At 35.5% G+C, this 27,855-nt stretch overlaps 1 protein-coding gene across 10 annotated transcripts in view; it reads left to right on the forward strand.

The window, feature by feature from the left end:
- Positions 1 to 27,855, forward strand: part of CAMK2D (calcium/calmodulin dependent protein kinase II delta) — a 345,149-nt gene that overhangs the window by 83,210 nt on the left and 234,084 nt on the right. For all 10 annotated transcript variants that reach the window (XM_044224161.1, XM_044224160.1, XM_044224169.1 and 7 more), the window contains one exon: positions 19,497 to 19,556. In XM_044224161.1, the coding sequence (XP_044080096.1) occupies positions 19,497 to 19,556 (60 nt within the window). The remainder of the gene's footprint in view (positions 1 to 19,496; positions 19,557 to 27,855) is intronic.

Raw genomic sequence — 27,855 nt, forward strand, 5'->3', positions numbered from 1 at the left:
GAATCACTGAAGTGAAAACATCTCAGTCCACCCCACTATGTCATGAGGGGGTGTAGATGCCTAGAAGGCTTTGGAGTCTTGCAAGTGTTCTATGGTGCTATGATTTCACATCTTACAACCAAGGAGACTGATGTACAGTGGGGTCCCACCTGCTGAAAAGTACCCTGATCCAGCTGCTCCTTTGCTTGAGTTCTTCCTATTGTGGGGCTCAGCCTGTCACAAAAAAGTAGCTTCTTCATAGGACTATTCTTTATTAAACAGTGGATTTGAGTTAACATAGCTTATAAAGACTTCTAATGACAATTCGTACACAAAGATTTTCTTTCATTTAACCCTCAGGTAACCTGATTTTCATCTGACCAGAACGGTCAAGGTATAAAATAGTCTGTTTGTTTGAAATTTTACTCTAGCTTTTAAAATCTTTGCTGTCAAAAATAAATTAATAAAAATCTTTAGTTTCATGGCAATTTATTTCACAGCTATTTAAAAAAAAATCTTTGATCTTTGAGACTTGAGTCAAGGTGCTACTAGGTACTCTTCTAGGTGTATTTATGCAAATTTCCTACATAACATTAGTATGCTATCCCCTTTAGGTTTGTACTTATTTGGCCACCAGGAAAATCAACTTTTTTTTACTGTATACATGGGGCTGCTTTTACTTGAGCAATTACTTCACTCAAGGCCTATAGTTCAGATTTTAATTTTATCATATTATGTTATATAATGATATATATAATATAAACTTGATTTTTACCTTTCTGATAATATAATGAATAATCCCATCTTTGTCAACCCAACAAGCACTGAATTTTTTAGAATCTATGCTCAGTTCTTATCCCGTGGCCAATGCTGACACAGGGCCTTCTTATTCGGATGCTTTTTGTCTTGTCTGATTCTTATAGAAGCCTCTCGATTGATTAACCAGATTATCCTCATATACCTGTGGCCACTGAAGAAGGAAATAAACCAAGTTATATCAAGAGTAGTCTCCATTCTTTTTTTACTCCTACTTTCTTAATTGTACCACATTTTCCCTGTTTATTTACCTATTCACTAATATGTATTTATTGTTTCTTTACTATGTGTCAGACATTGTCTTAGGTATAAAATATAAAATGATGAACAAAAAATCAGTAGATCCTGCTGTCCAAACCTTACAGTTTATTGAGATAATCATTTTTTTTTAGATCTTACAACTGAATTTTAAAAAAAATCACAAATGTGGCAATTAACAATGAAGTGGGATTTGTACTATGTATGAGAGCCAATAATACAGTATTTGAGCCTGTTAAATAGAAATGGCTTCCTTGAAGAGAAAAACTTGTTTTAGAATATGAAGAATGAATAGGTATAAATTAAGCAAGTAAAGGAGTGAGTATTCCGGCGATGGTGATAGCATGCTCAAAGGTTCTGAGGTGGAGAACTCATGGCACATTTGAGGAACCCAAATGGCTGGAGGTGAGAGTGCACAGGGATGGGGAGGAACGTGAATAATGGAGAGGACTTACGGATTGGGAGAAGTGGATGTGTCAGTGGATTGATGGTCCTGATGGTTGAAAAAAGTTACCTAGGAGGCTTTGAGCACACTGTTTGGAAAATGAACAGTTGGTGGTTGGGGTTTTTTACTTCCTGACTCCAGAGAAGAATGGCCAAGTTTCAAGGAATGACTACAAGAGAAGTAACTGAAATGGGCCAAAAGTAATCTCCAGATCACTGGAGACAAAGGGGTCAAGGAACTGAGAAGCCCTGTGGTGAACGAGTTTTCCCTTTGTTGAGGTATCCTAACATGTTGGCAGGCAGCAGATGAAAACTGGCTAGGTACTACATCTTTAATAAACAAAGAAGAGTGAATGGTTGGGGTACAGATAGGGGAACAGATAGGGGAAGAAGACCCACGAAGACCAAATAAAAATTTCCCAAGTTTTGAATGGTTTGTATGATAGAGATAGCCTGGATCTTGAATGATCTCTTTTCCATATTTTCCTTGAATTTTGGCCAGTATATAGACATAAAAATCAGAGCTAAAGCAGTCTTCGTGTTTGGGTTACAAATTCCGAGATGACAGAAATTGTGTCTTAATCACTTTTTTAGAGCCTGTGTAGATCTTGGCTTACGCAAAGACAAATGGTAGATATTGATGAATAAAGCAAGAAATTATGAATGAAGTAGACAGTGCAACTATTTTAGATGGAAGATTTTGTTTTTTTAATTTTCATACAAGCCTGCAAATTTTATCAATTTTACATGACTTTTTACCTCTGTGACTATAATTGCATTTGCATGTCCATTATTTACATATTAGTCTCGTGTTTTTCTCCCAAAAAGTGAACTTTTTAACTAGATTAATTAATTTCCCTCTGATTCCATGGGAACTTTACCATTTATGCAAATATTTTGAGGAGCAAATTAGTCATGTCCTTTTGACAGAAATTGCAAGGAGGGGCATCTGGTATGATTAGGGTATGTTTCATCTGGGAAGGATCTTCCTGCCTCCCCAAATTCCAGTTTGTAAGCTTTTATCATTCAGTTGTTTAGCCATCCATCCAGAAGTCTGTCTTTACTAAGCAATTGCTTTAGAGATTCTGGTAGTTTACAAAAGTATATAAACAGTGATTTTACAGTCCAAAGTAGTGTTATGAATATGCAAAAAAACAAAAAACAAAACTGGGAGGACATGGATCAAGATGTAAATGACAATATATCTGGATAGTGGTGTTTTAAGTAATATTTATTTTAACTGAAATGTGTCACATTTATGCCTTCATTTCCTAGTTGAAATCTATCATTTTTACAATAAGAGTTTTAAAAGTAATATTGGGGTGAGAGAAGGTAAATAGGAATGGGGGCAAATAAGTCAGGAATAAGACTGTGAAAAGGAAAAAAAAAGATTTATTATGTAGGAGATAGATGACTTATTAAGGATGGAATATACACAGGAGACTATAGCTGCATATTTGATTCTGCTGTGAAAAGCTAATGCAGGATGCTCTCTTCAAAGACCTCTGGTCACAGTCCCATATTTCCAGGTCACTTGGCAGACTTCCTACAGTCTCATGTTTTAAGGAGCAAATGGTATGGGTTTCTCCCTAGTGCCAATGGCATTTTATTCCCTGGGTGAGGGGAGAAGTAGCCATTGATTTCTTTTAGCTGTGATACAAAAAAGTGTTGAACTCCCAGGGGTTCCCTTGCTCTCTTTCCAGCTGTTAGGGAGTCTTGTTTTGACTCTCATAATACCTGTGGATTGACATAAATGAGATTTTTTTTTCAGTGTCACTCTACAGACAGTAGACATTTAGCATCTGGGCCGTGGGTCTGTTCCTTATAATGGCAATAGAAGTTAATTTCATGTGTCAGTCCAGGACAGAATTTTTTTTTTTTTTTTTTTTTTTTTTTTTTTTGCTGATGGCTTTAAAATTTTCCACAGAGAGGCAAGCATCTTCCTCTTTAGAGTTTAGAAAGAACCAGCTTCACTTTGGGTGACATTTAATAGGCCTCCTTATAAACGATAAGCATCTAGCCAAGCGGGGTTACAAAAAGCTTTTGCTTTAGAGCTGGCCCAGTCTATAATGCCATGCCAATGGCAAATATGTCTTCTAAATGATAGAATATTCTAGGTAAAAGATAAATACTCATTACCAATGAATGATGAAGGAGGACATCTAGAATGTTGAACTAAGAATGACACTCGCTTAAGTTCAGGGAATTCTGTCCTGCATTTTAGACACATTATAACTTCAAGATCTGATGGAATAAGATTATACACTCTAAACTGTAACTTATCTAGAAAGTTTTTAGGTGATTGTAAAGTACACAAACATATCTCGCAGGTATTCTAACGTAATTGGACATGGGAACTCTGAAAGCAGAAGAATGCAATGTGAAAGAAATAACAATATTCAGCAAATCCAAATTCTAGATGGTTTTAGACTTTGTTAAAGAAAATATTTGTAACCTCTATTTTATGAAAGTCCTATAAACAGATCATGTGTACTCCACTGAGACCACTCCCTCCTCAGCTCCCAGAAATCCATGTAACCTATTCACTCCTGCCCTGGAGGAAGTCTTGGTCAGATCTCAGAGCTTTGGTACTTCCTTTGAGTCACAAAAACAGTCTCATTTCAGAATCAAAAAGTTCTGGCCAGTGTAAAATCATTTGAAACTTCTCTCCTCTGCCAAGTCAGGTCTGTTTCATACTTGAGAGACTCCAGGGACCAGAGAAAGGTATAGTACCCAACACTTTGTCACCTCACTTCCTCTCCCACTCCCTGGTTCCTGTGTGTGGCCCTTTAGGAGATATAAGGAGCTATAAGGAGATGTGCTTATTTGATTCCACTGGTACAGTTCTAATCCAGACTGCTACTGTCTGAGAAATGCGTGATTACTGATCTCATGGGACATTTTTGTGAGTTTTGGGGCAGTTCCTCTTAGGGACCACTGGTGACCATTTTGCTAATGATGGCCATATTTCCCCTGTCTGGATGGCCATGTTTTTAGCTGCCTTTCCAGCTCCTGGGCTTCTGCCGTTCTACTCCACTTTTGGGTCACATTGGCTCTCCATGTAGTTCTCATGGGGATTGTCCATTGTAAGACAATCTATCCCACTAGCCAGACAAAGTTTCATGCCTGTAGAGTCCAATTTAAATAGGAAGCCATTCTTGTTTTTCTCAAACTGTAGGAGATGAATCTTTTCAAATATTTCTCTCAGACACACATTTCTTCCCTCGATTTAGTGCTCTTGAGTAAGCTTTCCAGTGTGGGGTAAAAGGGGATGTAGAGTGTTCTGAGGATTCTATGCAGAACAGGCCTCCCTCATGTTCTCTTTGTCTGCTCTTGTACAGCTGGAAGTAAGAAATGGGCTCATAATGGCAGTATGGCTTCAACTGACCACTTGACAAGTCCTGAATATATGGTTTTAGCATCTTGTATCTGACAATGTTTAATTTTTAACCTTCAGAATTTCAATTAAAAATGAAATTATTTTATTTTAATATCTTGTTTCAGTAGTTTTTTTTAAATTTAGGTAGCTACATTAAACTTCCTATTGTATGTGTGTGTGTGTGTGTGTGTGTGTGTGTGTCTTTTTGAGTGTCTATAGGAAATAAAAGCATTCACAAAATATTGGTAAAATAGAAATATATGATTAAATATATAGAGACAAGATGAGGTGTCCTGAATTTTTCAACTTGGGGAGTATAGTTCAATAAATGATAGTTTCACTTTCCATCTCCAATTTGAAGGATATTATTATTATTGTTATTAAATCTGTGATTTCTGATTTAATTATTAGTTCATGAGTAGTTAGACTATAATAAATTACTTTATCTTCCAAAACATCAATCCATGTCCTTGTGCCTGCTTAATAAAAATGCTTAATAAGTACATTCATAATGGGTATGTTTAAGTACCATGTCTGATCTAGGTATTTTTCCCCCTAAATATAAGCATAAATCATCTCAAATATGTAACATTCTCAGGGGAGAGAGTATGTATGAATTATAGTTCTTCACTTTTATAAGATTTGCTTTTTATCCTTAATTCCTTGCAGATCTTATACTGGAAGTCATTCTTTTTCTCCCTGATTTTCAAGTTGGTGATATTTTTGTTATGATATTTATGTCATGACTAATGTAATATAAGTTATGTACAGCTTTTTAATGAGTAGCTTAACAATATAAATGAGTATCTATTTACTTAAAGTTAATATAAGTTTTGTGAAGAACTTTATTGTGTGTGATTTTTTTATGTTCAGAATTTGAACAATGTTACCTTTTTCTACTTTTTTGGTAACTATAATAGTGAGTATGGACCCAGAGATTGCAGTTTATGCAGTTTAAGAGATTCTCCCTAAAGAAAGAAAACAAAATTACAAACACAAGATGAAACTCAAAAGGAAATATATATTTAGAATGAAAATAGTCATGAGAAATTATGAATTTTGAGAAGCTGACGTATATTGCAATGCAAAATGAAATTTAGAAAAATAGCAAAAAGTTGCTCTTTCTCCTCTGTACACCGACACTCGTGGGATGATTTGTAGTGCAAGTTCATGCACTGTGGTGCCCTTGCCCTCTCATCTCACCACAGGCTGGGAGGTGGGTGTATTGCAGGAAGCATTCTTCCTTTGGGATGACCAGTAATAACACAACTATACCCACAAGTGGCTGTGAACCAGGTTTAAATATGTTTCATTATATCCAAACTAAATTGTATCCTCCACTTAGCTTCCCCTTGGCTAGATCTCAAAAATGTTTGTGGCCACTATAGTATCACTAAATATAAGGGGAGATATGATTGAAGGGAAGAGGTAGTGGAAGGAAACAATGATCATAATTTATTGTCTTGAAACACCTTGTTTTGCAGGTTTTATGAGAACATATGATCATATAGCTAAGATCCTGTTAGGGGCCTGAAATTTAAGATTTCTTAGCTTCACAGTTACCTCTTCATGAGGGAAACTCATGAACAGAAAAGTGAATAACTGAATGTTCCAGATGCTTAAAGGAATGATGAAAGTCCATCTATCTCCTTTCTTTCCTTAATTCTTCTAAATTGTTATCCAGGGGCGCCTGGGTGGCTCAGTCAGTTGAACATCTGACTCTTGATTTCTGCTCAGGTCATGATCTCAGGGTCATGGGATCAATACCCGCATAGAGCTCTGCACTCCTCATACAGTCTGCTTGTCCCTCTCCCTCTGCTTACCACTCCCCCAAACCCCACATCCTGCTCCTGCTCACTCATTGTCTCTCTTCCTCTCTCTCAAATAAATAAATAAATAAAATCTTTAAATTGTTATCCAAAGTTATTTTTGTCTTTGTTTTTAATGTATCAATATTAAACTACATAAAGAAAAACATCCTGTGAAAACTATGTTTTCTCCTTTTCATGTTTTGAATAAGTTGTGTGTATTTGATTAGTAAAAAAACATATTTAAGAACAGCAAAATATGTTTACCACAGTAAGAAAAATTTATTTTTTGTGAAATCGCTAAAGTAAATGCTCTCTTGTGTTACTATGCAACTGCCTATAAAAATCATCTGGACCAGTGGAAAAAATGGTAAAACGTGGATTGTGTTATCTTCAGTCTGCCTTCTTTCCATTCTGGGTCCCTGTGGTCTCTAGGTAATAAGTTTAAAAGATTTTAATACAGAATGTCTGAAGTGACTTATCTCTGTTATGCCTAAATATGAGAATGGAATTGTGCAGCTAAATTCTTCTAAAAGCACAAGTAAAATTACACTGAGGGGAGAGTACTATATAGATAAAATTCTAGAAACTGAGGACAAAATAAGATACAAAATTCATCTCATTACCCTTCTACAGGAATATGATCAGAGTAATTTTTAAAATGCCATATGAGGATGCCTGGGTGGCTCAGTGGGTTAAAGCCTCTGCCTTCGGCTTGGGTCAGGATCTCAGGGTCATGGGATTGAGTCCTGCCTTGGGCTCTCTGCTTGGCGGGGAGCCTGCTTCCTCCTCTCTCTTTCTCTGCCTTCCTCTCTGCCTACTTGTGATCTCTGTCTGTCAAATAAATAAATAAAATCTTTTTAAAAATGCGGGGCTGCCTGGGTGGCTCAGTGGGTTGGGCCTCTGCCTTCAGCTCAGGTCATGATCTCAGGGTCCTGGGATCGAGTCCTGCATTGGGCTCTCTGCTAGGCAGGGAGCCTGCTCCTTCCTCTCTCTCTCTCTACTTGTGATCTCTCTCTGTCAAATTAAAAAAAAAAAAAAATCTTTTTAAAAATGCCATATGAATTGGGGCACCTGGGTGGCTCAGTGGCTTAAGCCTCTGCCTTGGGCTCAGGTCATGGTCTCAGGGTCCTGGGATCAAGCCCCGCATCGGGCTCTCTACTCAGAGGGGAGCCTGCTTCCCTCCCTCCCTCTGTCTGCCTCTCTGCTTACTTGTGATCTCGCTCTCTCTCTCTCTCTCTTTCTGTCAAATAAATAATCTTTTTTAAAAATGCCATATGAATTATTAATATACAATTAAAATAAAGATATAAATTTAAATATTTGTAATTCTTAATATGCATCAATGAATATCCTCATAATTTGTTTATATAAAGGTTTATTTTGGAGTTTTGTTGGCTCAGTCGGTAAAGCATGGGATTCTTGATCTCAGAGTCATGAGTTCAAGCCCCACATTGGGCATGGAGCCTACTTAAAAAAAAAAAAGTTTGTTTTTTATGATGTTAACAGTCACTTGAGCAAACACAGCTTAAAATCATATTACTGAATCATCTATCTGTTCTGTGTGAACTTTCAGTCTGACACCTTGTGTTCTAAATGCCATGTAGGGAAGTTTGCTCTCCTCCTGTGAACATGCCTTGACTGTGACTTGCTGCAGAGGCTTGTCCTAGCTATCTGTCTTTTCTGGATACCACTCTTCTGGTCTTTTGCTTCCTGATTTGTTTCTCCTGACAAAATCCTTTAAGTTCCTTGCCTTAAAACATGTTATGAGTGATGCCACCATGTTAAAATGAGAGTCACAGAGGCAGGCAGAAGCACCTCCTATGAGAGGCTTTGAACTTAAGAGGAAAGCTGGCTGATGTCACCTAGTACTAGCAGGGTTTCCTATCCATCTCTTCCCTTAATCATCTGGAGGATATCTACACTCTAGCAAGAATCTTTACAGCATTTAATGCCCCGTGTCTAAATTCTATACAGTTACACTGCCTCTTCCTCTCAGAGGAAAAAGCTCAATTTGTATTCTTTTAGCATATCACCTAGAACTAATGAGAGGCTTACTAGGAGATTCTCCTAAGATTTCTGGTTTGTCAGAACAGAGTATTCCCATCCCTTGTTACATTCTTGGTAGGTATCTAGATATTCTATATATTCTATATAATCATATATTAGACATTTATATGAAAGTATTTTACATAAATTAATGCTCACTATTTGTAGTTCTAAGAGACCTATACATATTGTGTGCTTGCTTAAATTGCTACTCAACAAAAGCCTTATAAAATATTTTGTCTTGCATTTCATAATTTTGTGTGAAGCATTGTTTTCATAACAGATATAATGTCATGTATCTGACTGAATGTCATTGTTGTGGGGCACCTGGGCAGCTCAGTCAGTTGAGTGGCTGCCTTTGGCTCAGGTCATGATCTCAGGGTCCTGGGATCTAGCCCTGGATCAGGCTCTCTGCTCAATGGGGAGTCTGCTTCTTCCTCTCCCTTTGCCCCTCCCCCCAGCTCATTCACTCACACTCTCTCAAATAAATAAAATCTTAAAAAAAAAAAAAAAGAATGTCATTGTAGTGGAAGAAGAAAAACATTTCTCCTACAGGACAGCTTAAGAGTGGTACCATCAAATTTCACTGTTTATTCCTTTACATTCCTAGAAAATAGGCTAAATATATTATCCAGTAGCTTTTTCTGAAATAATATGATATGATAAATTATTTGTCAGACATCATTCATTTTGGATGTGTGAAATGAATGAATAAAATTTATATTTTGGATATAAAACTAGTCAGTTTAATTTGTTTAAAAATATAACATGCACATTTTTCTCTTGTATTCTTGTTTTTGAGATATTTAGATTATACTATAATGCTGAATAACTATGAGTTTTTGTTCATATTTTACTATATTGATTTGTCTCTTTTTGACCATAGATCTCAGTGGTTATCCCACTGTTTCAATTAACAATGAATGCCTAAAAAGCATTATCATATGATTTTATGGATAAGTTATTTTCATAGTATATTAAAGTACATATAAAATTATTAATGCTTGATGGAACTAATAACATCTGTTAAGAATTTTGTTTTTTAAGAGTTACAGGTTTCTAGTAATAATAGAAATAATGATGGTGATACTATAATTTATTGAGTACCACTTTGTCCCAAATATGCTGCCTGGTGCTAGATATTTTATGCTCGTTTTATAGATGACTCTTTTGAGAAGTCAAGGAACCTTGATACCCAGCTAGTTGTAAGTGGTAGAACCAGAGAGCAGCTCTTGGGTGTTCTGCTCTGAAACCTGAGGTCTTTCCATCCCTCTGGGTTGTCTCTGTGTCTAGTTCTGCAATATCAGGAGCTTTCATGATGAGCCTTTTATTTTTCTGGCCCTTGTGGACAATTCCGTCTTCCTCCACAGGTGAAACTTCAGAAAGAAGGTAAAATGAAGTAGAAGCCTGGTTTATCTCCCATGTGATGGTTGTTTAAAAAGGTCAGGGAAAAGGGGTTTTCTGTAGAAATCATAAACCGTGGTTTGTGGTTCATATAGAATGAAGGTTTGACTGACATCATAATTCAGAATTTAACATTTGTGTGAGCTTCCCACACAGGGGAGAAAAAAAAAAAAGCTATTCAAAAGGTCTCACTCCTAAGTTCAGATATATGAACTTTTAGCACATATATCTAATTCTACTTTACCGTGAAAGGAAGAACATTATCCTATATAATTATAGAATCTTACTGATTTACCCAGGATATTAGTGGGCAACAGAAAGTAGTGGGAAGTGACGAGTACCTAATGTCAGAAATAATAGAATCTAGGTCAAATAGTTAAAAAAAATATATCAAATTTATGATTGGATTAAACTAGTTTAAAATAAAAGGATAAAATGAAAGATAATATTTAGTTATGAATTTTTAAAAAACCTTTGTTAAATGAATATGATAGCTTTAAATCCATATACATCATACTCAAGCTTTGTAATGAAGTGACCCCTTTAAATAGCTCTTTCTAACTTACAGTGTGGTTTTAAATCTGACCTACTTAAATGGACAGAATCTATATTCCTACCAAAGGAATGCCTCATTTAGCTTGAAGTAGTTTCTCTAACAAGAAAAATGTGTTCAGAATGTAATTCAAAAAATCTTTAGGAATAAGTCCTCTGAGTAGCCACATTATAGTGCTTTAGAATTCCTGCACTAAAGACTATACCTTTTTTTCAGAAAAGGTCTCTTCAGGTTTTCACTGCTAGGTTATTTGTAATTATTTTATATTCTCATATCCTTGTTTTCATCGGTCCTTAGTTCAAAGCAGTTATGAAACAAGGAAAGGGCAGTTGTCATTAATTCATTTATTCATTCGACAAAGGTTTATTTAATGCCTGTTATGTGTACCTGTAATCGTTTTATGTACTGAAGATACAGCAGTTAAGAGCAGATAGTGAAAAACATGTGAAGAAATAGAAAAGGTATAATAAACAGATGCGATAATATAAAACTTAAAGTAGTTTAGGTCCATTTTTTTTAATTGTCCCTCTTCTGAAAATGGATAGCCAGACAGGTGTGGTTCTAGATGGCAAGCAGGGCTATGACTTGCTTGAGAGTGTTGTTTCTTAGAAACCAAACAAATGTGACAAAGTTAAGAATTGAGTTGGGTTGGTTGTAGTGGAGAAACCGGAAAAGCAGGATTAACCTGCCCTCAAAAACTGATAGATCTAAGGCATTGATCTCATACTGGCGCAAGGATCAACCAAGGAGGTAGGAGCAGGGAAGGTAGCAGCTTAAGCTGGCAAGCCAGAAGGTCAGCAGAACAAACATTAATGATGGAGCTGGATTGTAAACATTCTGTTTTCATGGGCATGAGGGGTGACTCCTGCATAAATGCTATATAAGATAATTTTATGGGTGGGAATCTGTCTGTGAGAAGGGGCATCTGGAAGAACTCAACCCTCTTGGGTGTGGCAAATCCATGTCTTCCTTAGGTTGCATGTTTATACTCATATATGTGTTTGGAGGGAAAGGGGGTAAGTGACCAATTATGATAGCTACCCACCTCTCCCTGCCCAAACCATCCCTTTGCATTGCCTGTGCTGACAAGGTGATTCCATATTGAGGGGTGTGGGGCAGACTGAACACAGGGCAGTTCCCTGTGGGCTTTGACACCTCTGTAGCCTCTGAGGGCTTCGCTGAATTATAGGAGAGTAATAATGACCCAAAGGTGTCAAAAAGTTTAAATTATTTTGTATGTGGATTATTTAAGAAAGCAATGATTAATAGATTTATCCCCAAGAGTTAATGTTTTAAGTTGTCATTTGGGGTAGGGGAGGTAGTTACCTTTGAAATTTACTTGATGGCATTTCACTGGCTGATGTTGGCTGGGTAAAGAAGTTGTTGCTTTATGTAGCTTTAGTGATACTCCTGTTTCTATGTGGAAGTGATTAAGGGCTAGCCCTTTAATTTTCATTTGTGACCAGAGTTATTTTCCATAAAGATTAAAATTTGATTTGGAACAGGAGTGAAGGATTTACTTCATTAGGCTTGAACTCACATTTAGGACCTTATTTGAAATAAATGCCTTATTAAGGTTAAAAGGTATCTAAAAAGAATCTTAAAGCTGAGAAGAAGTGACTACATTATCTCAAAATTCTCAGAAACTTTTAAAATGCTGAGGTCTTTGTCCTGAGTAAATACTGTTACCTACTGATACCATGTCAAAACTGAATGATGATAGGGGCACCTGGGTGGCTCAGTGGGTTAAAGCCTCTGTCTTCAGCTCAGGTCATGATCCCAGCGTCCTGGGATTGAGCACCACATCAGGATCTCGGCTCAGCAAGGAGCCTGCTTCCCACTCTTTCTGTCTTCCTGCCTCTCTGCCTACTTGTGATCTCGGTCTGTCAAATAAATAAATAAATAATCTTAAAAAAAAAAAAAAACTGAATGATGATATATTTTCTTTATGGCATTGTTTGTAGAGTAGATCTTAGCCATATTGCTGACAGCATGTATCTTTTCAGACCTGACAAATTATAGCCTGAAGGGTTGTATTTTTTTTCATGTAATAGTGTGGACTTGAGCTTCAAGGGAAGAAAAAGGTCAAACTATTAAAGTTTGAATATTTTAATAAATATTAAATGATAAATCATTCTGGTTCTATAGTAGCTGCAGCATGTGTGGATAATGAAAGAAAATCTTTAGATGATAATAAACAGTATTATGGATGTCTTTCCATTTACATATGTCCTCATCAATTTCTTTCTTTTTTTTTTTTTAATTTTTTATTTCTTTTCAGTGTAACAGTATTCACTGTTTTTGCACCACACTCAGTGCTCCATGCAATCCGTGCCCTCTCTAATACCCACCACCTGGTTCCCCCAACCTCCCACGCCCTGCCCCTTCAAAACCCTCAGATTGTTTTTCAGAGTCCATAGTCTCTCATGGTTCACCTCCCCTTCCAATTTCCCCCAACTCCCTTCTCCTCTCTAACTCCCCTTATCCTCCATGCTATTTGTTATACTCCACAAATAAGTGAAACCTTATGATCATTGACTCTCTCTGCTTGACTTATTTCACTCAGCATAATCTCTTCCAGTCCCATCCATGTTGATACAAAAGTTGGGTATTCATCCTTTCTGATGGAGGCATAATACTCCATAGTGTATATAGACCACATCTTCCTTATCCATTTGTCTGTTGAAGGACATCTTGGTTCTTTCCATAGTTTGGCGACCGTGGCCATTGCTGCTATAAACATTGAGGTACAGATGGCCCTTCTTTTCACGACATCTGTATCTTTGGGGTAAATACCCAGTAGTGCAATTGCAGGATCATAGGGAAGCTCTATTTTTAATTTCTTGGAGAATCTCCACACTGTTTTCCAAAGTGGTTGCACCAACTTCCATTCCCACCAACAGTGTAAGAGGGTTCCCCTTTCTCCACATCCTCTCCAACACACATTGTTTACTGTCTTGCTAATTTTGGCCATTCTAACTGTGTAAGGTGGTATCTCAATGTGGTTTTAATTTGAATCTCCCTGATGGCTAGTGATGATGAACATTTTTCATGTGTCTTATAATCTGTCTTTTTGTCTCTTACCATTGTGAGAGCTGGGAATGATGAGGTAGGGATGCATGATTTTTTTGTTGCTGACTGAATTAAAAGTAAAGGAAATTTTAAATGTAAAACTTAATCATCTCTTTAGAAGGATAAATACAGAAATGTTCTTTTGGTATTAATAGGTACTTAATCACTCCTCCTCACCTGTCTTCTCCCTCTAAAGGAAAGTCGTAAACTTGATACCGAATGTGAAGCATTTCGATTATTGCTAAATTCTGGTTTTAATGAAAACTTTAGTTCTATCATTGTGTTTGGAATGTCAGAACATGCCCCAGTAGGAGAGTGCAGAATGCCATAGAAGTCATAGGAGATCACTAAGTTATGTGACTGTATGGAAGAAAAGTAAATGAAGCTAAAGCTCATGAAAACATTGGCACTATTATAAAGTTAAATGTCGCAGGCAATCTCTAAGATGGCTCCAGTGATCTTTGCTTCCTGGTATTCCTGCCCTTGTATACTTACCTCCCCTTAAAAGTGGGCCATCTTCATGACTTGTTTCTAACCCATCTAATATGGCAAATGTGATGGAATGTCACTTCTGTGATTAGGCTAGATATTTTGGTGGCAGATTCTTTACCAGAGTGGCATTGATGAAGCTAGTTGATGAAGCATGTTGATACATAACAAGGAAGTGAGGGCAACAACCAGCCAAGAGCTGGCTAGGAACCAAGACCCTCAACTCAACAGCTTTTGAGGAACTGAATACTGCCACCAACCATGCGGGCTTGGAAACAGATCCTTCTTTAGTCTGTAGATGAGATCCCAACCCTAGCTGATATATTCATTGCAGCCTTTTGAGAAATCCCAAAGCAAAGGGCTCAGTTAAATTATGCCCAGGTTCCTGACTCACAGAAACTGAGATTATAAATGAGTGATTATTTTAAGCTTCTGTATTTGTGGCTATTTGTTATATAGCAATGTAAAAGTAATGCTTTGGTGTATTTATCAGCTAGGGCTGCGATAACAAAGTAACACATATGAGGGGTTAAACAACAGAAATTTATCTTAGCAAATTCTGGATGCAAGAAGTCGAAGATCAGAGTTTCAACAAGTTGGTTTTCTCCTGAGGGCTCTCTCCTTGCTTATAGATGTCTTCTCCCTATGTCTTCATGTGATCTTCCCTCAAGGTGTGTCTGTTCTAAATGTCTCTTTTTATAAGAACACTAGTTATGTTAATGTAGGGCTTACCCTAATGACCTCATTTTAACCTAATTACCCCTTTAAAGACCCTGGGTCCACATACACACATTCTGAGGTAGTAAGAGTTAGAAGCTCAACATAGGAATTTTCCTAGACACAGTTCAACCCATAAGAATAAGCTATATATAAAATTCTGTAATTATGTTTATCTTTATAGCTAAAACTCTATTACCATATACCGTTGGTAAAGATCTTTTGTCATGTTTTTCTTTAATATATAGTTATCTGGTGATGTATATAAACATTAAATAATAATATATACATAATACATATCACATGGTATAGCATATGTATTTGTATATCCCTGCCTTCACAACAAAATTATAATTTCTATAAGCATGTTTTACATAGGATACTTTGCAGGATTTAAGGTAGTATTAGATGCTGTTTCAAATTGGATTTAAACTTTTGTGTTTACTTGTGTATTTCTTTTTTTTTTTTAAGATTTTATTTATTTATTTGATAGAGCAAACAAGTGGGGGTAGCATCAGGCAGAGAGAGGGGGAGAAAAAGGCTCGTCACTGAGCGGAGAGCCTGACATGGGGCTTGATCTTAGGACTTGGGGATCATGACCTGAGCTTAAGGCAGATGTTTAACCAACTGAGCCACCCAGGCACCCCTACTTGTATATTTCTAAATGAGAATATTCTAGAAGTGGCTTATCTTAAGAATGAGAACCTGTTAAAGAGATAGGGCGTTTGAAGAATTTACATTTTACATTTACTTGAGGCACTTCTAGTTTTAGGCAATGGTAAGGCCAGAGAATACCTGTCTTTATATTTCATAATCCAGATATAATGGATACACTGTTAGATCCAATTGAATGCTGTGCTGATTCTTTAAAACACTCATGGATAAATTTGTATTTATCCATGAGAACATGAGGAATTCCAAATTTAAAAATTGTTCTGGTGATGTTAGTGGTGATACTGTTTTTATAATAGTACATAATGAAATGTGTCCATGTTTGGAAGAACCATATAACATACTAAACCAGTATTTTCCAAATGGTACATCATGTTATAAAATTATGCCTGGGTGTCAAAGAAGTACAATAAAGAGCAATGAATTTTAATGTAGCAGAATAAAATTTTATTACATTAGAAAATTTATTATATTCATGTTGAGAATTAATTTGATTTAAACATTAACGTTTGTGACTATTGATATGGTTCATAAAGTACATTGATAAAGTTTCAGATTTCACAGGGCAACTAACCTTTAAAAAACTATCAATTGTTTAGTTTTGGGATGATTTTTGAGAACGGTATACACCATTATTTGAAAAGGCTGTGACGTACTCTCTTCCAACTACATACCCTTGTAAGTTCAGATTCTATTGGTATACTTCAACCAAAACAACCTAGTACAATAGATTGAATATAGAGGCAAACATGGAGAATACAGCTGTCTTCTGTTAAGCCAGACATCAAAAAGAGATTTGGCAAAGATGTAAAACCTTGTTACTCTTTCTTTCTTTTTTTTTTTTTTTCATTTCAAAATCATTTTTTAAGTATAATTGACACAATGTTATAGGAGTTTCAGGTGTACAACATAATGATTGGGTAAACATGCTCTGCTTACTCTAAGCGAGCTACTAATTGTCCTTATACATTCTTATTATAATGTCATTGACTTTTTTTTTTAAATAACAGTATTTTTCCATGAAAATGTGATTGTGCTGGAGTTAGAAAATCAACATTTTCCTACTACCATAGTAAAGAATGGTTCATGCAGGAATCATCACAGAATGCACAATCTATAGGGGAATTTTGATGAAGTCCAGGGTGTTTTCTTGGCCATAAAAAGTCTCACCACATTTTTATTAGTGACAAAGGAAAAATTAAAAGAGAATATTTAGCAGAGAAATTCAACAGCACATTGACCTGGCAATCAAAGTTACCATTTTTGAGAAGCAGTTAGACAGTGTATACTTCCATATGTGACAGCCGGAGGAGGATAGTGTTCTAGCTGAGAATGCATAGCCTAAATCAAATCATGAGCAAACATTTGACAATAACAAATGAGAATCATTCTTTTTTTTTTTTTTTTAAAGATTTTATTTATTTATTTGACAGAGAGAGAGAGAGAGAGATCACAAGTATGCAGAGAGGCAGGCAGAAAGGGGGAAGCAGGCTCCCTGACAAGCAGAGAGCCCAGTGCAGGGCTCTGGTCCCAGGACCCTGAGATCATGACCTGAGCCAAAGGCAGAGGTTTAACCCACTGAACCACCCAGGCACCCTGAGAATCATTTTTTTTAAAAGATAGACATGGTATTCTTCAAAACTCTCAGAATCTTGAAGATTCTTCAAATCTCTCAGATGCTACATCTGACCTTAGGCTGGATCTGAATTAGAGGGCAAAAGCCCTATAAAGGGCATCGTTGGGTTAAATATACAAAATTAACATATGGCTGGTAAAATATTGTATTGATGTGGCATTTGCTGAAGTTGATAACTATACAATGATTTTAAGAGTACCACAATTTTAAGGTAATATACGCTGAAATTTTAGGGGCAAAAGGGGCCTTCATCTTTGTAACTTACCTTCAAATTGTTCAGAAAAAAAATTAGGTATAAATTTAAACACATGTGTGTGTATGTGTGTATACATACACATATATATGTATTTGGTGTTAAATATGTGACTACATATACACATACACAGATATATACATACATAGAATATAAATTTTTTAAATGGGTAAAATGTTAATAATAGATGTATCTGAGTAATCTGTTATATAAGTGTTTTTAGTGCTGTTCTTCAAATTTTCTGTTTCAGTTACTTCCAAATAAAAATCAAATCATGCATTTAAAAGTTAAATGCAGTAACTTATGTTAATGTAATGGGTTCATTATTTTTTTAAATGAATTGATAGATAGTTAACTTTTTTCTTTTTTAAGTTTTGTTTCTCATAGACTAAGCATGAATAGATCTAATCCATATGAATAAAACTCTTTGGGATCCTTGATAATTTTTAAGAGTGTTGAGGTTCTGAGACCACAAAGTTGGAGAACCGTTGGTATAGACTATGTGTGCGTAGTTAGGTAAGTGTTCCTCTCCTCCTTTCAAGGCTATTTTATGACTCTAGTTAATGAGAGCTGATTTGGTAGATATCACTAGTAACTTAACCTCTTTATGCCTTAGTGTTTATAATTTTAAAATAGAGATATAATATTGCCTATCCTCAGAGGACTATTGTAAGGTATAAGTCAGGTATCTATATAAGGCTCTTAACTATTGACCATTCTGCAGTGCTGTCTTTATTGGCAACGTGTGTTCCTGCTCTGTTATTGCTTGTTTTTGTCATTTATTATTATGCTTTGGCCAGTGATTTTTGGTTCTAAATATATGTATATGAACCACCACAAAGAAACCAAAGAAGAGTATCAGATAGTTCATAAACTGCAAGTTTACAGTGGTCATGCCCCTTCAAAGAAATGGTTAGGGAAACATAGAAGGGTAAAGATGAGCAAGCAGTTTGGGATTTTTGGAAGTCTCTGATATAATAAAGAGCATCATAAACCTGGGAAGGGGGTGCCTGGGTGGCTCAGTGGTTTAAGGCCTCTGCCTTCCGCTCAGGTCATGATCTCAGAGTCCTGGGATCCGGCCCCACGTCAGGCTCTCTGCTCAGCAGGGAACCTGCTTCCCTTCCTCTCTCTCTGCCTGCCTCTCTGTCTACTTGTGATCTCTGTCAAATAAATAAATAAAATCTTAAAAAAAAAAAAAAAACCTGGGAAGTTGGACCAACGATTGTACGAAGAGTAGTTGATAGAAAATATGACTGGACAGGAAATACTTCTTCATTGGGGACAGACTGGAACCATGCTTAGCACTATTTCGTTGGTATTTCAAATTACAGATAGGCATTCTCTGATTAAATGTATATGTGTAACTATGGACTCTGAAAAACAATCTGAGGGGTTTGAAGTGGCGGGGGGGTGGGCGGTTGGGGTACCAGGTGGTGGGTATTATAGAGGGCACAGCTTGCATGGAGCACTGGGTGTGGTGAAAAAATAATGAATACTGTGTTTCTGAAAATAAATAAATTGGAAAAAAAATAATAAAAAAAAATAAAAAAAATGTATATGTGTATATTGGGTTATTTAAGTTGTTATAATAATATATATTTAAGGTAAATAAAGAATACTACTGTATTGTGATATTTTCCCTGTTTTCTCAGCCCTGTCTAAATTGAGCTCTATTCTGTATCTCACTCTATCAAGCATCAAGCTAACGAAAAAGAAAGGAAATTAGATTTTTAAACTATATTATGTTCACCTAATTGCAAATTATCACTTTTTTTTAAACAAGTGTGCCTTTATTCTTTTCAACTTTTTCTCTTTTACAGATAACTATAACTGTTAATACAAGAAATTATCACTTTTTAAAAGATCAAAAGATACATAAATGTAAAGGCTTTATGTCATTTCAGTATGCTATTTTATTGTCTTTTAACCTTCTTTCCTAAGACTTGTGATTTGTTTTTTATAAACAGATCATCAGAAACTGGAAAGAGAAGCTAGAATCTGCCGTCTTCTGAAGCACCCCAATATTGGTAAGGAAATCTTTCCAATGTATTTTAAATGTTAATGTTTATGTTATGAATTTTTTAACCACAACATCTGCTTTAGCAATATCACTTTAGTAATCTAGACTGTTTGCAACTTTTAAGAAATAAGTTCCTAATTTTTGGTTTTGGTTATGGTTACATTTGATTCTTCAAGAGTTTTTGAAATGTTTTTCAAAAGGTAACAGTTAATATACTAATACTTTAAAAATAGTGTGAAGTATTATTAATTGAGTAGTGCTTTTATATATCTTCAAGGATTGTTCAGCTGCTGCTGCTGAAGTTTGGAGAGACAGAATTTATGTCATTATTTTAGTCAGCTAAGTTACTTTTTACCTATCCTGCAAGGAATTTTTTGTATAGTTAAATTGATTTTCCTCCAGAAACTAGTAAAATTATTTTTCTCTGTTATCCCCCATGAATTATGAAATAACAAGATAATGTTCAAAATAAAAAAACTGATGAATATAAGAAAAATAGAAGAAACAAAAGAAAGAAAAAGAATACAAAGAAAAACAATGAAAAGAACAAGAACATGATTCTGTTAGTGGTGTTGATTATTTTAGATCAATGTCACTACCCCACCTCTGTGAGTTTTATTGTCAGCCAAATTATTTGTGATGTAGAAGTTATGAGAGAAGGAGTGATAATGCAGTAGAATTGCAAAATCATTCACTGAGAAAGTTTATAGCTCTTCTATTAAATTTCTATTCCTGACTTGAAGTTTCTAGCACCCTGCATGCTTCTTAGATTCTTAAGTGAATGAATGGACACTACCAAGTAAATCTGGAGCATTAACAAATCAGCAGCTGTCTAATATGAACCTTCTGGTTGGAGAGAGAACAACTCTGAAATGTAAATCTACCTTTTTTTCAGTGTTTTACCTGATAGTCTTTGGCATTTCTTGGTTGGCCATCTTATTTTGCAAGGGCTGTTATAACAAAGTGAAACAGATTAGATGGCTTTAACATAGAAATTTATTTTCTCAAAATTCTGTAAGCAAGAAGTCTGAGATCAAGGTGTTAGGGTTTGTTTCTTCTGAGACTCTTCTCCTTGGGTTGATAGAAAATAGATGTCTTCACGTGGTCTTGTCTCTGTTGTAAATTTTTCTTTTTATAACAGCACCATCATATTGTATTGGGGTCCACCCCGATGATCTCATTTTAACCTAAATGCCCTTTCAAAGACTTCAATGCAGTCACTTTCTGAGATCCCAAGGTTGAGACACAATTTTGGAGAGACACTATTCAGTCCATAATACTGGCTAATGAGAAATTATGCAGTATGACCCACTATGGTTCAAAGAGCACTATTCTTGCTCAGGTTTAAGATAAAATGAAATTTTTGTTTGGTTCACTTTGTTATTCTTGTGAAGAAGAGTTGTTTTTTGTTTTGTTTTTAATCAAGGTCTTTCTGTGAAACTCTGCTTTTGGAGAAAATAAAACTGGTTATCCTCATTTCCTCTAGGAGACCAAAGTCAGACATTCTAAAGACACTCAAACTAAAACAAGAACAGTTTTCATTTTGAAACCCCATGCAGAATAACCTTACTAACAAAGGGGAAGTTGTATACTGGGGAAATTTCTGAAGTTTTTTGACATAGGCAGCACCATTAACACACTCTGACACTACATATAATTTTTTTCAGTGGTCCATAGCCGCCAATGCTGTGGCTTTTTGGTCACTTCACTTGAGATTTTCTTCCATCTTTCAAGATTTCGGGAGTACAAAAGCATCTATAGAAATGTCAGGTCCTGAATTCAAGATCCATTTCTAATCACAAGAGATATTTTGTCGTGATTCTGTACTGCAAGATGGGAATCAATAGATTAAGACACACTCAAAATTCATAACAGTGGCAAATTACTCATATTATTCATTCACTCAGCAAGCTCATTTTCTGGGAGTACAATAGGAATACAGCAGACCATTATACCTGCCCTCACATAGATTGCATTTTGGGGATAGACAGACAATAAGCAAAGTATAGGATGTTATGTTGTCATAAGTACTGAGGGGGAAAACAAACAGGGTGTGGAAATTGGTTTTGTTGGGGGATTATGATTTCAGATAGTTTGGTTGGGATGACTTAATTGAGAATGAAATTGGAATAAAGACCTAAAAAAGAACAGGAGGAAGCAAGTCATTTGGCTTCCTGGGGCGGGGAGCATCAACAGATAGAGGAAACAAACAGCTTGTGTAAAAACCCTGAGGCAAGAGTTTGCCTAGTTGATTCCACCAAAACTTTTTTTCTAATTGGAGAAATGTGGATGAATTATTTTTCATTCTACTTTACCTTAATTGATTATTTTAAGTAATCTTCATGTATGCAGTTTGACAATGTTGTATTTACTCATTTGAAGAGAAATGATTAAACACCAATAGTAATTGTCAAAAAATAATAAGCAGCAGTAAACAAAGGAATGGTTTAAAGATAGGTGCCATGATGGATATCTGATTATCCTGGAGAGCAGGGGCAAACAGCGCAGTAAGCAGAGTGCTGCTGCTCCTGTTTGTCACTCTTGGTTAACAGCTTCACAGAAGTCACTCGCACTGGTTCAGTTTACTCAGGGAAAACAGCATTTGGTCTTGATTTTCCTGAAATAAAGTGATACCCAGTGTGAGACTCTTACCTCTTCTTCCTTTTCCTCCATTCTGTTATGTGGTAGGTTATCTTAAAATCTGCCAGGTTTTAAAACTTGAAGGAAGGAAATACTACTTTGGACAGTTTTTCCTCTGGTGAAATTTTCGCTTGTTACTTTTTTTTTTTTAATGTGCCTTTCTCTTGGCACAGAATCAATAATCTGGGAACTTGCAAGTAAAAGTTTTCTCTTGGAGAAACACATAAACCAACGAAAATTGGTAATTCATAAACCACTTCTTTTTCTTTAGTTTTTTTTTAATGTTTTTCTAATTTTCAAAGTAAAACACCGTGGAAACTTTGGAAAATACAGTGATGTCTGAAGACAAAACCAAAGGAAATGACTTTTAATATTTGTTATATTCATTTCTACCTTTTGTTGATAAATCTTATGATAACTTTCAGTATTCTTTTCTACATATTTTCATACCATTTAGGCAAACCATGAAAACATAATTTTTAAAATTATCTTAATAAAATTTATTTAGTATTGTGGTCATTGCTGGCCATGTTCTAGGCTCAACACACTGGTGATGAAGTAGTAATCAAGAGAAACAAATCTCTGCTTACCCAAAGGTCATACCCTAGTGTGAGGAGATAGGCCATAAACAAATGACCATCATTATAATGTCATAGAGGTTAGTTCTCTGCAGAGAAGTAAAATAGCATAAATTGACACCAGGGGATTGGGTGACTACTATCAAAGAGAAACAGAATCAGACATGTGTTTAAGTCAGTAGACAGATTTTATTCAATATTATTGTATTAGGAGAAAGAGCTGAGCTCAATTCCAAATACAGCAAAGACAACTGGGGATTTATAGCCAGGGAGCAGAATGAGAATTGAAAATTGCTGAGAGGAGATATCAAACATAGGGGCATTCTTCCTGAACTTACTAAACTACTGACGAAATTCTTATTAAAGGAAGGCCAGAGGTTCAGACATCAAGGGTGAGGGATGAAGAACTTGATCAGATGTCAAGGGTGATCACGTTATCAAAGATGCAAGTATGACTTTGTACGATTCTTTGCCAAGACTAACTTAGGCAGGTTGAGTATAGGGCCCAAGAAAAGGCCTAGTCAAAAAGAGGGCTCAAAAGAGCCTGCCTAATTTTGGGGATAGAGTTTGTCACTACATTGAGTGGCTTGTCAGGCAAGATATGTCTGCTGGCGTCATATTTAAATTGGGGCACCTAGGTGGCTCAGTGGGTTAAGCCTCTGTCTTCAGCTCAGGTCATGATCCCAGGGTCCTGGAATTAAGCCCTGCATTGGGCTCTCTGCTTGTCAGGGAGCCTGCTCCCCTGCTTTCCTTCCTTTCTGCCTACTTGTGATCTCTGTCTGTCAAATAAATAAAAATAAATAAAAATATATATATTAAATTGATATCTAAAAGATAAGAATCCATCAAGGAAAAGCTCAGGGAAAAAGGGTTTCAGGCAGAGTAAATTTCCCCTGTTAGAGAGTCAGAGGATTGGTGTGTAGCTTACCATGAGTGAACGAGAGAGAGTGACCTGAGATGGGTCCAAAGGATAGGTAGATGCGTGACCACATGGGGCATTGGAGATCAGGTTAGAGCATTTAGGTTTTATTCTACGTGCAGTGGGAAGCCAGTAGAAGAATGATAAGCAAGAGCGCATCATCTGATTTGTTCTGCCTGCTGTGTGTAAAATGGATTGTAGTCACATGAGCACAATCAGAGATAACAGTGCCCAATTAGTTTCATTAGAATCCAGTGTTTATCACCCTTGGCTCCATCTTTTTGGTAAGAATTTAAATAGATCTCTTTTCTGTGTGCTCCTCATAGTTCATGAAAAGTACCATGCACTTTTTGGCTCAACAAATTTGGTAGTGCAGGCAATTTCCTAAGCAGCTCCATCTTTGCTCTGTCTTCAGAGGAGCTAGACAGACTATTTTGTTTGAGCCCCAAATGAGAAAGATTATAGTTAACCTTCCCTTGAGGTGTTGAATCAATTTGGCAAAAGGATCTTACCTCAAGCTTCTATTAATTAGCTTATTTTTTATCATTATGTTTATCCTTTATTTTAATAAAATGGGATTATTTTCTCTTGAGTTATAAACAGATATGTAATAAATCAAATAATTTGAGCTATATGTCAGCATATCCAGTAAGTGAAGGAAAATAACTTTAAGGCAGTGAAATAAAGTACTTGTTCTCAAAATTATTTTATATTTTCACTGTTTTTGTACTTGTTTTTTGATAAGCCTTATTACTGAGGAATTGTTTAAACCTATGGCAAAATCCAAATAACTCAAAACAAGAAAAACTAGGGGGATCAGGCAAAAATGCTCATTTAATGCAACTGTATAAATCTGAAAAGAGGTGGGCCAGGAAAGGAAAAGAGAAAATATCAGGAACTTTGATCTGATTCATCTGAGCTTTCAAGGGAGAAGATAACCACTTATTCTTTATTTGTAAGGAGATCAATATTTGAGACAACTTTTCAGTTGGTGGGATGATAAATTTTGTGGCTAGGCTATCCCATTCTCTAAAGACCTGAATTTACACTTTGTGTAGACTTCAGAAAGAGCAAGATATTTTTGAAAGTGTAAGGGAACATTTATATTTGTAGAAGATCAGTATCTCCTTTGTAAGGTAAGCCTTTTAGTAAGTGATATGGCTCAATGAATCCCAGTAGCTAGAGCTAAAGGAAGGCTATGTGGCCTTTAATAAAAAGGATCTAGTCTGCTCTAGTGCCCTGGGCTTCTAGTACAATGAGTTAACCATTCTGAGATCACATCATAATATCTTAATGATTATCACCTTCCTACCAGCTCTCTCAGTCATTGCACCAAAACACATAAACACACTCATACATTGTTGTAAGGCATAATAAAGACGTGGTATTAATGGGAAAGTCTATAGACTAAGTGAATTCCACTTTATTCTGCTTCCGACACTGAGTCTGTCCAATGAACTGCTGAAGCATATTCCATTTGCTTATTAATGTCTAGTTGCTCTCATTGTAAAGCAGAGAAAATATTTGCCATTTTATTTTCTTAGAATTATTAGGGAGAACTAGGTAGTTCATCTTTTTGGTGAGGAGTTAATAAACTTTGGAAGATACTTAATGTAAATAAACAGTTGGGTAAATTATTAAGGGGCATTACTTATACCATATACTGACTAATTGATCATTTCTTAATGTCTACTAGATTTTTCCTGAGAGATATATACTCAACAGTGGAAAAACATTTCAAAAACTTTTATGTATCATTCATATGCACATACATGTATAGTCCTATATATTCATATATCCCTATATATACGTGTGTGTGTGTATATATATATATAATCAGAGAATCACAGTATTGCAGTAACAAAGATCTTATAGTTAATTAGTATAAACTCTCACATTTTTTTTATAATTGAGGAAACTAAAATTTTCTGTACCTATATGACTTATCCAAAGTCACAGTTCTTTAATGATATATAAAGAGGTACTCATGTTTAAGGGAACCTGTGCAGAAGCAAGATTGAAAAGGCATTGGTAATAATTTTCCCTTTTGAGGAGAATTTTGAAGTTGTTTTTGCTTCAAATCAACCTTCCCCCAAAATAGGAAAAAAACCCACAGTAAGTTAAAAACTTCCAATACTAATAGAAGAAAAGAAAACTTTGGGTGAATGTAAGTAATACCTGTCTATTCTGTTATGGAGCCACACGTTCCATAAAAATATACCTAACAGCTTTTATGGTTTGACATATATAACAATACATAAAGTTCCATATGCTGACAGGTAGAGATTAGAAAATATATAAAGCCTTTACTTACTATATAAGCAGGTTTTCCATGTCCAGAAGGGGATAATTTATGGTATCTAGGATATACATAATTTCCTTTTCCTAAAATGTGAAACTGGAAGAACCCTTAGGAATTACCTAAATCCAGCCTAGATTCTGCACATGGAATTTTGGAGGTTTCAGTAGGAAGGTAATGCCCAAGGTCACATGCGGATCTCCAGGGGGATTAAAAATGCACAATTTGTTTTGCATGCAGTGTTTTTCCTTTTCCCTGACCTTAGGAGGCCTGGTGTAATACCATAAAATTAATATTTTAACCTCAATCTTAGATCTCCCTATTTTTTGCAAATAATCCATGAGTTAAATATCATACCTCTAATTTTCACAAGACAAAATTAAGTGATTTTTGTGGGTTTTTTTTTGCTTTTAACATTTTACCTTTTTGTTCTACTCTACCTGCAGTCCTCTTCCAGGTCGCTAGAATTTATAAGAAACCGCTCTAATCATATTATATGGACAAACTTAAATTCAGTAAAAACTTACCTTAAATATTCCCAGTAGTTAGTTATCAAATGATTAAATTGCCTTATATGTCTGTTGCTACAATATTTCAGTTTTGAATAATTTGAAAGAGTCCTATGGGAAAGGAGAACAGAGTTAGTGCAGAATAAATGTTAATTGATATGCTGAGAAAACAAAGTTAATGATTTCAAATGACACTCAAGTCTTTTTCAGTGTTATGAAAAATTGAACATTGCAAGAAAATGATACTTAAAGTTTTTCTCTATGACCTCCCCCATTATTGACAATTATGCCTAATATTCATAAGTTTGTAATTATACAAGAATAAGTAATTTTTGTTGCTAAACAACTTGCTCCACCGACTTTTCAACATTAGATAAAAGGTAATTTAACATAATTCAGTAGTGAAAAAGCAAGGTACTCTTGTTTTATGTTCACCTTTTGTTTGATTAAATCTCACCTCTTTATCTTGATTATTTGGTGTGAAGGCTAAATTACGTCTCAGAATATCTTACTGTCTGCAGAATTGATTACCCTTTCTTAACAAATGTGAAAAACAGCACAGAGATATTTTTTCCCAGCAAATAATTATTCTCAAAATTTCTCATTATCTACTGTAGCTTTTTCTTTTTTTTCTTTTATTCATTTAATATGGTACCAGTGATGTACCCTTCATAATTCCTGGTCGAAAATTAAACTCATCATCACCTTAAGTAAACAGACTATTTAGTAGAAAGATAAAATATGGATATAAAAATTAATGATACAAGATAACATTTTAAATTCTCTTTTAATTGATGAGTTTGGATATGAATCCATTTTTATCGACTCCTCTGTAAATAAATTATTTTTCCATATATCAATGAAATGGCCACTTCCCTGAGTTGTATTAGAATCGTTGGATTTCATATGAAACTGTGGAGAAAAAAATGATTCTCCTATTACAAATGAAGGACAGTTTGTGATTTGGACTTACTGGATAGAGCATTTTGATTTGTCAATGCATAATACTCAAATATATCCTCTGTTTTATTTTACTAAACCTATTATTTCCATCTTGTCCTGTCTTCACTATGTTCAGGGTAGAATCTTTTACCAGAATATTAGAAGCTTGTAATAGTTTCTTGGGCTCAGAATTGTCCCCTAAACTGAAACTTTGAAAGAAAATAATAATTCCCAACATTACTAGCACCTTTTTGTTTCTTTACTTGCTTGTTTGGCTGGGGCTATACAGAATCACTCTCCACTCCCTTACCTCACCCTGGGTAAGAAAAGCTCATGTTGCCTGGAAATGCTGAAAGAGCTGAGGAATCTCTTCATCACTTAAAAATCATTGTTCTTTCCCTTTCTTTTGATGGTTTTGA

The sequence above is a fragment of the Neovison vison genome, chromosome 11, assembly GCF_020171115.1.
Source record: "Neovison vison isolate M4711 chromosome 11, ASM_NN_V1, whole genome shotgun sequence".
Classification (NCBI taxonomy): Eukaryota; Metazoa; Chordata; class Mammalia; order Carnivora; family Mustelidae; genus Neogale; species Neogale vison.